Source organism: Colletes gigas, unplaced genomic scaffold (genome assembly GCF_013123115.1).
Source record: "Colletes gigas isolate AHSC1104 unplaced genomic scaffold, ASM1312311v1 Colletes_gigas_Sc00002, whole genome shotgun sequence".
Lineage (NCBI taxonomy): Eukaryota > Metazoa > Arthropoda > Insecta > Hymenoptera > Colletidae > Colletes > Colletes gigas.
Window position 1 is genome coordinate 4,053,271 of NW_025106631.1, and position 13,829 is coordinate 4,067,099.

At 41.2% G+C, this 13,829-nt stretch overlaps 1 protein-coding gene across 7 annotated transcripts in view; it reads right to left on the reverse strand.

The window, feature by feature from the left end:
• LOC122398400 (SLIT-ROBO Rho GTPase-activating protein 1-like) overlaps positions 1-13,004 on the reverse strand; it is a 40,238-nt gene extending 27,234 nt beyond the window's left edge. Inside the window, exons 1-3 of one of the 7 annotated variants that reach the window (XM_043398255.1) lie at positions 12,605-13,004; positions 3,085-4,155; positions 2,711-2,998 (exon numbers count right to left, since the gene is read on the reverse strand). In XM_043398255.1, the coding sequence (XP_043254190.1) occupies positions 2,711-2,786 (76 nt within the window). In that variant the 5' untranslated portion in view covers positions 2,787-2,998; positions 3,085-4,155; positions 12,605-13,004. Of the gene's footprint in view, positions 1-2,710; positions 4,327-6,354; positions 6,770-12,604 lie in introns of those variants that run through there. The other 6 variants (XM_043398245.1, XM_043398263.1, XM_043398235.1 and 3 more) reach the window with 6 other exon arrangements.
• Positions 13,005-13,829: the final 825 nt, after the last annotated feature.

The window sequence follows — 13,829 nt, forward strand, 5'->3', positions numbered from 1 at the left end:
ATCTCTAATTCCTACCAAGAGACACCTTTTAAAATTTATTCTTGAAATTATTTTTGTTTAACGATTCGTAAAATTGTAACCTGCTGAATCATACGGTTTGCTATGGTTTCTTTAAATACTCGATCATGGTAGGGTACGCATATGAAGCGTCGGTAGGTTTGAGGTTAAACGTTTCGGTCGGAAGTGTTTTTGATGCACGCGCATTCAGTAAATCTTGATAATTGACGACACGCTCTCCGCCCCGATGTACAATGGCTAATGGGTAAATTTTCGTTGGAAGACTATTGAGAGGCCATCGCACTGTCTTCTGGCCTCATATTACACCGCCAGTTTCTAGTTGGCCACGCACACGCGAACTTCGACACAATTATGGCACGTCGGTGTGTATCAGAATTGAGATAACGAAAAGCAAACCGAGCCAACGACGCAATAACCATTTGACGCTTCCCTTCAATTCGTGCAGGAAGGAAGTTGATAGAGAAACGTTGCACTGCATATCAATTTGCGTGCGAGTCGTGCGCGAAAATTCGCCTTTTCTCTTCTGGTGTCATATTAATTACACCGACAGTAAAGATCACAGCGTACAAGGATAAACGTAACCTGGTAAAAGAATTCAGAGATAACACGGAAGAGGAATTTTCTAATAAAATATTTATTGTATGGAAAAACGATTCCAGGGAAAGTTGTTCGGTGCCCAGAGGAGCATGCAATGCAATAATTACTGTTTTAATTTGTTTATCAAGACACGAAGGTCATTTTGTGTTTCTTAACTGTGTAACGCGCAACGTTTGATCGTGCCATTCGAAAGTTCTTCGAATCGAGAATAAAATTTTATTTATGTAAACGGGATAGAAAGTTAATAATTACCAGAGATATCCTTCGGTTGATTTTCAGTTAAAAATCTCAAGGTGTGACCTTCGTATCTTTATAGAACAGTGAAAGAAATATTATTGCATCGATAGCCACAACATATCGCCTGCAGTCTACGTTCCATTAAAATTGTTAATTTCATTGGGAAACGAAAGTGGCGTATTAACTCCTGGAACGAATTGCGCGAACGCGACGATGACCGTGCGAAATAGTTTATTTAATGAAAGAGAGCAATTCCAGCATGCTTATAATTAAGGATCTGGAAATTTTGTAACGACGTATAACAAGTTATTTAAGATCCGCTTAAATTTTAATTGATTTTCATTAAACGCATAATAAATTATATCAAAATTTAGAATAATTTTATTTATTAGTGTACGTTTAATTCGCATTAGAATGTAAATAACGATCCTTTACGTTTTTAATTATCGAACCTAAAAAAAAATAATTGCTCAGCTTCGGTGCAAATTAAATGACTGTTCTATCTATGCCGTAACAATGCCGCAATCGTTTCCCTTCGCATCGTTAGAACAGTAAGTTTACGGTACGATAAGTATTGTGCAATTAACATGTAGGGGAACAGATAAATAACGAAGAATACGAACTGCGTTCAATCGGAGAACATAATCGACGGAAAAAACGTGCAGATGAAATCAGGAATGCTATTTACGGTGCATTCAACTCCAGGAAAGACGATCGAGTGACGGAAAGAAGAGGCGAACGAGGACCATAACACGCCCTCTATGTCAAAACTACTATTATCGACAACATCGAAATATTACAGACAGTTTCGATATATCGATAACATCGTTAACGAAATATTGCACTTTAGAACGCAATTTTTTGGAGGGAAACGGTAAAATATTTTTGTATCAAGTTTCAACACACAATTTTAGTTATTTAGCTGTGCATTTAACAGAATCGTATCTTGCAATAATATAGCTACTCGCGTAAGAAAGATTATAAGGTTATGTTGATCGTATAAGGTTTTAGATTTATTCTTTTAATAATTTGCTTTCAATGTTTTATCGAACAACGTTGACTGACTGGTTTTCAAGGTTTTTTTATTGCTTTCCTCGCATTCCAAGTACACACGTAACACGAAGAGAAATTCTATACGTTTAGGCGAGTGTTCGGTACAACTGTAGCAAATGGCATTGGGTGTTCCTGTGTATCTACAATTACGGACAGAAGTATAGACACAGCATGCAATTTCTCACACAAAATTTTTTGTTTCATGTAATATTGAAAAATAGAGAATCCAGCTGTGATAGTCTTTGCATGTAATTTTGGTACACCCTGTACAATTTCCATTGTTGTATAATGCGAAACGAGGCGCAAAAAATTATGGAGAATCGTATTGATACGCAAAAGTGAAAATACAATGTGCGTAAAAATTTGAAAAAAATATATACGATGCGTAGAAAGGAAAAGAAAAAACAAATGAGTCGAGTCGAATTATGTTCGATCAAATGTAAATTAAAGAATTCGGAAATCGTATGTTTCATTGCAGCTACGATCGTATGCCAGGGTAATTAGAATAATGATATCGATATTTTACAGTGGGTCATAAAATTATTCGCTCGGTATCTGTTTCTATAAACATGTGTTGGAATATTACTGAATCTTCATTATCGAATGGATCTTGCGTTAATATCTCAATTTGGGAATGAATTTTATCAGATCCATAGTGACATGTCCTGTCATCCGTACGCAGGGCCGTCTTGGTAGCGTCACAGGCCCCTGGACAGAACCGCAGACCGGGGGAGCGAATAATTCTTTGACCCTCCGTGGCTCGATCGAAGAGAAACCGAAGGTATTTGCATCTAACGAATCGTACCTGGAAAGACGTCCTTGGTGTCGGGATTATAAGGATGAATCCATCCGTTTCTCTGCTGAATAATGCACTGGAACATGTTGCCGGGCTAAGCGTAGGTCTCGATTCGCGTCGATCGGTCGAACGTACATACGAGAGAGAACAGCAACGGAAAAGGAAGGACGACGAAACAGGGTTGAAAAGAGACAGGAGTTCCGTTATAGTTGGCAAACTCCTTCAATGGGCCACCTTCTGTCCCTCTGTTCCTCTTAAAAATATCCCCGGACCACTGGAACGAACCTCGCGATCGAGCTGCTAGCCAAGTTATCGATTAATCGATCGTATCGCGAGCCCACGATTTCTCGGTTTAATTTTCGGGGTTTACTTCCAGAACTCACCACCGGCAATCTAGTCCCTTTCAACCAATCTGTGAATCGATCAGACGCGCACGTACGATCGACATCGATTCCAACCGTCGTAACACCGAAGAAAACAGAAGAAGCCGAGCATCTTGCAACGATACGAAACGATTTATCTGCTCGCGGCGTAGCATCGAAACACACCGAGCACTTCGTCGATTTCCATTACGTTTCTGTATTCCCACGGGTCCCCGGTTTCATTTTTCTCCCAGATTTTCGTCGCCGCACGTACGGTCATTAATTACGTCTCGTCTCGAAATCATCTCTCCCCGTGGCCGGTTCGCACATGTGTCTCCTGTACCTCTCTATCTGTCACCTGGGGCCGGGGGGTCTCCCTCTTCCTGCTTCGCGTTTTCTTCCCTTCGGGCTCCGGTTCCACGGCGCGAAACACTTCCGAGGGCCCCGGTACTCTCGTTCTCGTCAGCAAAACGAAACTGTTCGAAAGCGATATACTCGCTGTGTTCGGCGCACACACACGCCGCACGCAACGCGCTCGAGCCCCAGCTCCCACCGGCCTTGAAACGTGCAACGGGGACTCTAACCGAAACCCATCGCGCAGAAAAACGTTAACGGCGTAGAGACGACACTTTTCCGTTGGTACGGAACCACCAAGGGGGGCTAAAAAGACCGCGGCCCCGAGCAGAGGAACGTCGGGGAAACAAAGGCGCGGCAGTTTCGGAAATTTAAGAACGACAAGGAAAGGAAATCGAAGGCAGAGAGGCGGTTCGCCTTCTCCCGTTGCTCCTACGGCCAGAGAGGGTGGCCGGTCGGCTGGCTGGGATCGAACTAGATGGCTCGTCGCCAGGCAACCGGATTTTCTCTCTCTTTCTATCCACGTTCTCGCTCCGGGATCTCCCTCCCTTTTCATTCGTTCTCGCTTCGTACGGTTCTCCCCCTTTCTCTCATTCGTCCGTCTCGGTCCCGTACCGATTCTCGTCCCGGCGTGTTCGCTCTAACCGTCCTCTGCCCCACCTTTCCTGCCTCTCTGTTGCACTCCCTCGTTCGCATCCAAGGCGCAGTTCACCGGTTCCTCTCACCACCCCCTGCATCCTACGGAACGCAGAGGATTCTCTCGTACCTTGGCCGACGACTTTAGGCCGACCACGCACCGATCTTTACCGAGCATCCGAAACCAGCGTCGGCGCAAATTTTCATTTAACAAGGATGGAACGCAACATTTTCACGAAAGGACGACGTTAGAAATCGTCGATTCTTAGCCTTCACCAGGAACCGAAACATTTTAATAAGAGATTCTAGAGGCCGAAATAAGACGAAACTCAACAATATCAATTTGTTGATAGAGGCTTCGTTAAAAAGTTATTAAAAAATTAAATTACACAATTTCAAATCGTTCTGGGAAATTATTTTCGGTTGCAGGGGTCAATTACAATCATTTTTGGTGAATAGACATACCCTCGAAATTCTATCCAGTTTCGAGAAAAAAATTCACGAAGGTGGACAAATTTTTTGACGGAAAAAAGAAATTTCAAATCATTTTGGAAAAATTATTTTCGGTTGCGGGAGTCAATTGCAATCATTTTTGGTGAATAGACATACCCTCGAAATCCTTCGCATTTTCGAGAAAAAAATTCAGGAAGGTAGACAAATTTTTTGACAAAATTAAAAAATTTCTAATCGTTCTGGAAAAATTATTCTTAGTTGCAGGGGTCAATTACAATCATTTTTGGTGAATAGACATACCCTCGAAATCCTATCCAGTTTCGAGAAAAAAATTCAGGAAGGTGGGCAAATTTTTCGACAAAATTAAAAAATTTCTAATCGTTCTGGAAAAATTATTCTTAGTTGCAGGGGTCAATTACAGTCATTTTTTGTGAATAGACATACCCTCGAAATCCTATCCAGTTTCGAGAAAAAAATTCACGAAGGTGGACAAATTTTTCGACAAAATTAAAAAATTTCAAATCGTTCTTGAAAAATTATTTTCAGATAAGGGGGTCAATTACAATCATTTTTCGTGAACACACATACCTCCGAAATCCTATCCATTTTCGAGAAAAAAATTCGAGAATGTGTGAAATTTTTCGACGGAAAAAAGAAATTTCAAATCATTTTGGAAAAATTATTTTCGGTTGCGGGGGTCAATTGCAATCATTTTTGGTCAACAGACATAACCTCGAAATCCTACTCAGTTTCGAGAAAAAAATTCCTTACTGAAAATATACCGTGTGGCCGGGAATGTTTCTATAACTTTTTAACGAAGCCTCAATCGATAAATTAGTATCCTTGATTTTCGTCTTATTTTGGCCTCTAGAATCTCCCATTAATGTGTAATATCTTGTATCTTCTGAATAAAGCTTTTCAGACGTAAGTTTATTGTTTGACCTCGGTAATACGCGATTCAACGACTAAATGTTTAATCCATTAATATTTAAGTCCGTCGATGCTCGATAAAAGTGCACTGGATCTCCTTATCTAGTGATCGAGGAATTTAAAACACGGTCGAATTCCGTCGTAACGAGCAGAAATCTAGCCTACCCACCATTGTATGGAGGACTAATTCCTAATGAGTTTAATTTACGCGTATTCCCACACGATTGCTCGCCTTTATAACGAGTGTACTATAAGGATATCGAGTTTCGGAGGTCTGAGAAATATTCGTTATAAGATTGAAATGATAGAACTAGGAAATAGACTAAGCAATAATCTTGTTTAACGTTTATAAAACTCCCAAGTTTTTGCAACAAAAATAAAGATAAAATAATGTATTCGTAGAGTTTAACGCTCCTATGACGCAATAATCGTGTCAATAATTCTTCTTTATATCACACTCATAAATGCTCAATGAGATTCAAGTCAAGACCGTATGCAGAATATGCTAATGCGATCGGGACACGTTATATAATACTCATTCTTCGACTCTTTTTGTAGTATGCCTCGGGTCATTGTCCTAGTAGAAGCAATAATTAATCGATACACTGTCTTTTAAATTCCGTACTATTTTAAGATAAACTATTTTATTATTAATAAGGAGAATATGACTATTGACCGTAGGATTGTATTTGATCTAAAAAATGTAGACTTTAGAGTCACGTCGAAATAAAGAGGATTAAATAAAATTAAATAATACACGTTTGAAAAATCACTTTTAATTAAATTGTACCTGAAGGGGTTAAACAAAACCTACGTTGTATGGCGCCTAGTCGATAGAACTGTAAACAATGTTTCTGACCAAGTGTGAAAACTAAAGGTACAGAATCGACTTCCGTGGGCAACTAGGAAGAAACTTACCGAGGGCAATTCAACGGGCAACAAAGACACGAGGGAAATGGGGACTCTCGTGCATATTTTTTATTCGCCGACGCGCTTCGCTTTTCCCATTGTGGTAGCGTCCTGTTCAGTCACTAAACGGCCGATTCCCACAGTTCACGCGCCGATTTCCGTGATACTTATAAACTGGTCGCGGTCGGCGTAGAAAATGGAAAACGCTCGCGAGTCTCGCGACGGCGAATCGTCGTCGGGCGCGGAACTTTCTATGTCGAAAACGTTTCACTCGCGAAAGGAAGAGGGGGGAACGGGTTCGTAGGAAACTCTGATTACAACCGGAGAAATTGTATGCTGCCGATGCGCCGTTTCGAAATCGACTGAATCGCGTAATACCGTTGCGGGACCGTCGAGCGGAAAGTATATCGTGCGAGAGAGAAGGACGAGAGATACGATGATTAGTGGAGAGGGAGAGAGGGTTAACGAGACCGACCCAACCGAGGGAAAAATGTTAAGCTCCGTCTATGCTAAGGTACACATATTATTGCAAAATTTCAATTTCTACTAACGGGGTATTCCCACTTTGGGACGTCTATTATAGGCAATTTTTAAAATAATTATTATAATTCCCATCGTTTTTTTTATCGATAAAATAACATTTTATATTTGCAATTCACACACTGAAAAATTTTAATGAGAGATTCCAGAGGCCAAACTAAGACGAAATTCAAGAATATCAATTTTTTAATTGAGTTTCGTTAAAAAGTTATTAAAAAATTTCGAATCATTCTGAAAAAATTATGTTTGGTTACAGGGGTCAATTATAAGTATTTTTGGTGAATAGACATACCCGCGAATTCCTACGCACTTTCGAGAAAAAAATTCAGGAGGTGCTCGAATTTTTTGGCGAAAATAAAAAATTTCAAATCGTTCTAGAAAAATTATTTTCAGTTGCAGGGGGCCATTATAATCATTTATGGTGAACAGACATATCCCCGAAATCCTACACGTTTTCTAGAAAAAAATTCGAATAGGTGGACAAAGTCGACAAAATTAAAAAATTTCGAATCATTCTGAAAAAATTATTTCTGGTTGTGGGGGTCAATTGTAAGTATTTTTGGTGAATAGACATACCCCCGAATTCCTACGCACTTTCGAGAAAAAAATTCAGGAGATGTCTAAATTTTTCGGCGAAAATAAAAAATTTCAAATCGTTCTAAAAAAATTATTTTCAGTTGCAGGGGTCCATTATAATCATTTTTGGTGAACAGACATATCCCCGAAATCCTACACATTTTCGAGAAAAACATTCGTGTAGGTGGACAAATTTCATTAATAATTTTTTAACGAAGCCTCAATCAACGAATTGGTATTCTTGATTTTCGTCTTATTTTGGCCTTTACAATCTCCCATTGAATACCCTATATATTCGTTAGTTCCAAACGACCCAATAACGCCATGCGACAAAATCAAAAGCAAATCAGTTATGTGACAATATTTTGTTGCATGGCGTAGAGATGCAGCTTAACGGACAGAGATGAAATAATAGCAATAAAGAAAGAGGAAACGGTGGAAGAGAGACCGGCTGGTCGCTGGTAGGGGAATCAATGAGCGTCACTAGCGCTACAGCTTTTGGCTCCCTCCTCGTCACTCCCGTTGAGATGTACTCTGGTACAACAGACCGTGCTCTCCCAACGCGTGTTCTATATAGACTCGTTCAACCCTCGAAGCGTGACCGTGACTGTGACTCTGATGAAACGAAGTGCGCGTGTCCACCATCGTGTGTACGTCGGGGCTCTGCGCGCCTCTATTTCGCTGCGTCCCGCCTGTGACTCGTCTTTCCACGTGGAAACACACGGCTCTCCGTTCCACGGCCGTTGTTTAACGCGGCACACGTGCACTATACACGCATGGCGGCCTCGACTAATCACAGTTTTCATTTGGCCCGCAATTGTTGACCCTCGCCTCGACGGTCGCTTCAACGACACCGCGTATGATCTTCCCCGTTTCTTAAATGGAGACGCGCTGAGTACACGAAATTTCAGACACCTAAGTCTTTCGAACTCTGGTATCCTAAAATCGAAATCGAGTCGGGTCGGAACCCCCAATACTCAATTTTACTCGTAGCATTCGTGGACCCGATCTTACTGTCGTGGGTCAGATGATTTTTCAACCGACTTTTACAGAGTTTCTTTCTACGTAAATTGCAATTACAATTGTGGCGCTGCTGCGGGATGGAACTCGGAGATATTCGTAGTACAGAAAAAGGAAAGCAGGGGGCGCGTTTAATCCCGGGCCTGCTAGTGGTGGACTAATCGGTAAGGCTTCCTAGCAGGTCCAGCCTTAGACGACTGGGTTATTAGGAAATCGGTCGAGGATTGTACATACAGCAACCGAGGGGTCGGTCGAGCGCGACCCCTCTGGTGGCGAGAGCATGAGAGGCGACGCCACACAATTGTATACCGATCTATTAGTTGCTAAACTTACCACAGAGGGCCAAAAGCTCGAAGGAAATTGAGGTTATAAATAAACGCTATGACATTCTAATTCAATGTGACCATTGTATCGACTGCACTTATCCTTTTAATGGATGCACGACTACCACGAGGCGTTGTACGCATTGTTATTTCAGTTGTAAACGAATCCCATAAAAAGAATTACTCGGTGAACGAGATTCGAATCCGCGACCTCGAGCATATTAATTCTTCTATCGCTTACGCCACGCGCCACTTCGATGAAAGTGACAAAGATTGATATTCATAGCAGTGCTGTATGCAGGGCATAACTCTGACAGGGGTACGTCTAATGGAATTTTTGAAGAAACGTACAAGCCACATGGCTATACTCGTACACTTTGTTTATTTTAATTTCTTGTTATTTTGGAATGTTCGTTTAATACTTCCTGTACAAAAATTGAAACATTTCTACGAATATTTAATAGCGTTAAGACGTTTAATCTCTTTTCAATAAAATAAATTTTTATCTCGAGTCTATTGTTTTATTTCGTTCCTTTAAAGAGTAACCTATCCCGTTCCCTTCGGTCCAATCACGTATTAAATCTGATACGTCATAAAAGCACTTACGAAAAATGCACTCTGAACCTCGCGTATTAGCAAGTGGATGGGTCAGCCAAGTGGTTCAATTGAATACCGCGCCATTTCATTGATGCTGCTAACCTTATGCTGAAAAACTGCCGGCCATTGTCGTTCCTAAGCTCTGTTCATTTCAAACCCAACATTATTCCTTTGAAACCTTTCAATTCCCTTAATCCAAAACACTACCTGAACATCGTTGTTCGAATATTGCTATTCAAATATCGCTATATGAATATTGTGTACCAACCAAATATCACTATATTTAAATATTACTTAAATATTAAGATATACAGCTTTAACGATAAAAATGAAGCTTATTATAGGCTCTGTTTATGATCACGTTTAGGTCACTGTCGTAGGAATTGGAACGCGTCCAAGAAATCAGTTTTAACACTAAATTTACGAAACCCATCGGTTTTATGGGTCTCAGATTCCATACTTAAAGTTACAGGACTCATAAATATTATTTATTAGCAATTCGTATTGAGCTTGATCGACGTAACAAGATAGATATACAGCAAGCATTAATATTTGTATAGCGACGGTTAAATAGTAATATGCAAACAGAGGTATTAGAATTTTATTTATAGCGTTTGAATATTTGTCAAATGTTCGTATAGTCTTGCTGCATTTCGTGTTAACGTGGAAATCTTACATCCGTCGGTAGCTATAGTAGGCGAAGTTCATTCAGCGTGCAACTATTCTAAAACTGAATCTCTATTTGTGATCATTGTGTAGTACCGCTATTTTGAAGCCAAAGATCGTTCGGGATTCCGACCTTCGTCCAGATAAGCGTGCAAATTCAATAATACCACTTGGCCTTCTCGCCATACGTATATTCCGAAGTCTTTGTTGCGAAACAATCGAGGAGTCTGCAGGAAAAAAGAGGAACGTCAAATTTTAACATTTTAAATAAATTCTCCGATACGTTTTCAATCCAGTAATAACGTTGATGTTTCCGAACAACTAGAACAATTACTATTTAGAATTCGAATTACCCCCATAAAGTAACCTAAAAATGTATCATCGTTACGAACGACTTCTCTTCTAATTCCTCTAGTAATAATTTATCTCGATTATTGGCTCGCCTTGATGATTATATATCGTACACCTAGATTAAAATTACGATCCAATAAAACTCACTCTTCGAGTCAATTAATTTGACAATGATACGCACGAAAGGGGGACGCGTTATTTCTTTGTAATTACTTTCTCGTAACCCGCTGGAATCGTGCTAATTAAGCTTAACTAAAACGAATGGTTCTATTCGAGTGCGAGACTGAATGTACAGGGTGTTCGTAGTAACGGTCGTCACGTCTTTTCGGGCTACGGCGAAAACTAGAAAAAAGACGGCGCTGGACGATTTTCAGTGCGAACCATTGTACGTTTATAAAATAAAATGAACTTTTGGTAGACACGAAAACGCGTGTATTATTTGACGAGGCTGCGAGTATACATAATTCGTATGCTGCCAGGTTACCGGGATCGATATTAAAACAGACAATGTTGCAGCCGTACGGACGTAAATACAAAAGCCAGAATGCATAGAGGAAACAGTCAAGCCAGTCACGCACGACTGCGAGGAAGCAGTCGTGGTGAACAAGGCAACTGTGCGCATGCGCCCGTGGGGCATGAAAAAATATATAGATACCACATCTACGCGGCGCCTGAAAATGCTAACGCGCGTGTATGCGTGGTGCGTACCCAAGGGAGAAAAAAAAAAAAGAGGGAGCAGCCAGCAGCAGCAGCACCACCACCAGGGGCGGACGATGTTGAAACAAAACAAAAACGAAGTTGAAAGTTTGTAAACGGAAATAGGGATAGGCATCCGATGCACACTGTTCCGAGAACTTACAATCAAATCGAATTATACGAATGCTGGACACGTTTTACAGCAAACCAACGATCGAAGGAAATACCGTTTCGAATATTATGAAAAAAAAATTTCAAAATTTTTTCAATTCTCGATCCTGTACGTGCTTTAGCGATAACGGCCAGGAAAATTGATCGTTTGTACACGCGAACGTTGCAAATGGGTTAATCCCTGATCCAAGAACGCCACAAATCGTATTATCGAACCACCGTATCGTGCGAACGTGTATCGGACGTTCGGAATAATAGAAGAGCGATATTTAACAGTAGTATTATGTAAGAAGAGTTTTCGCCGGAATACAGAATGCCGTGAAACCGATCCCTGTTGCTTCCCACGACTTTAATATGCAGACGAGGCAGTTTCAAGTGCGCCGCGCCAACATTTCAAGCGGGAGACGTGCAAGCACCTCATTTGTCCCCATCGAGTGCCATAGGTGCTACACGATCGTACATACATCGATCAAGCGAAACGAAACAAACCTTCCTTTATTTTTCCATTTTTAGTAAAAAAATTCACGATCGATTTATCGAGAAAAACCGTGCTTTAAGAATGTAATAATTTTCAAAGGCGTCAACGAAACCCTTAAAATTATTTTCTATATTTTCAAACAATTATTTCCACAGTTATCTGCGTCAAAAATCATCTTCAAAGAGAAAAATAAAACCATCGAAATAACGGTCATGTACATAATATTTTGCATCAAAGAACAGTGCATGTTGTACGAGAATTCATATTAATTTGAACTTCTGCCTTCGTCCGTATTGCAAACACGCGATCTACGGTACAGTACAAGCAACACCTTTCTCTACATAAAAACATTGACGTTCACATCATTCTTCGAAATCTCGCACTCCTAAGCTCTCGTGCAGCGCGTTGTAGCGAGATTTTCTAACATCTGCTGTCCATACTGTCCTCAGATTCATCTCATACTTATATAAATCAAACACGTTACGCGTTCGAAAACACGTGCAACGCGTTAACGTATTCTTAAAACTTGCTGCTTTATTCGTCGCGTCGAATAATTTGCACCTGCTTGTTTAAAGGAAATTTCATATCGAAGAAAGCTCGCTGGTTTTCTAACAAAAATTTTCACAGCAAACTCCGCGGAACGAGAGAAAAGCTTTGAATAAAGTTACTATTTTCAAACCCCTCGCATCGTGGGAAACGAGCTCGCCTGTAATCGGCAAATCGTACGCCGATCGTCGCAAAAAAGTTGACTTTCCCTTTGGATAATGATAGGAAAAACAAAACGAAGAAAGGAAACTAGAGAGAAAGAGAGAGATGGCACAAGTGCGTGGCTAGAACTTACTGTTAAAGACGAGCAGCTTCCGCGTGGAGCCAAGCCTCTTGATAGGCGACTTCACGCCGTCGATTTCTTCTTCGTCCATCGCGGTTCACGCAATGCTTAGATTTCTGGCAAATCCCCACTGGCTGGGGAATGTTGTTCGCGTCCAACCACGCACCAACAATTTCTATGAACGCGAGCAAAGAATACTTGTCACAGTTTACAGCATTCTCGAGCACGAGGAGGTCACCGCTTCGTTGCGGCGAAACCGGTTTATCGGGCAGCGTTAGTTATTTTTCTACGATCCGCACTAGACGCGGTATCAACGGGTACATGTGCCGGCCGTGCATTCGTCCAGCATATTGGCAACAAAAAAAAAAAAAAGAAAAAATATCGCGTAAAGGAAAGCGAGAAGAAATGGCAATGAGCGAGCGGAGCGAACGAACGAGTGAACGGCGAGTTGTTTTATGCGTCGACGGAACGAATCACGATGCTACGGGCGAACTTAGCTATGACGCGGGTCACTGTGGTAACGCCGATTGGTTTCTGGCTATCCCGAAGCACACCGAGGATATTCTTGGCCTCCCGTATATTAATTCAAGTTCGGGGGACCGGCGTCGCTACCGCCGTCACCGTCGCCGTCACCGTCACCGTCGTGCATCGTCACTTGGCCGCCACGCGCGTCACTTTTGTTGCTTAGCAACTCTTCGTGGCAAGGTTACGGCACCATGCTGCCATCTATGGTCCCCATAGTTCGTGAACCTCGACTTATCGTTCGAACAGCTAGGGGATGTTGTGGTAAGATGGGGTAACAGCAAAAATCTATGGCGATCGGCCTGGTACGCCTCTACGGTCCAACAGCCGAAGCTACAGCGGAACTCTTCCGCATCTACAGCAACCGAAATTAATGTACCATAGACGAAATATAAGACCTCGTCTATGAGATAGACTATGCACCTTATGAAAGTTGGTGTTACACGAACTGAAATACCAACTTCAAAAATTATTCAAACACCGATTACCAGGTCTCATCATGAGAAGATTGATGTGAGCGGAGACCAGAAAGGAGATAGATGGAATCTAAGTTCTATCAATGTCCTTTTCACATTCTTATAATCCAGATTATAGGAAGAATCGAAGTTCTTTCGATTCTCAAGAAAATCTGTCAGTAGAAAATCGACTTTTTGACCGAACGAATCGATTTTTTGAAGAATCGAATCGAATCTCTAAGGGTGCTTCGCGCGCCCTC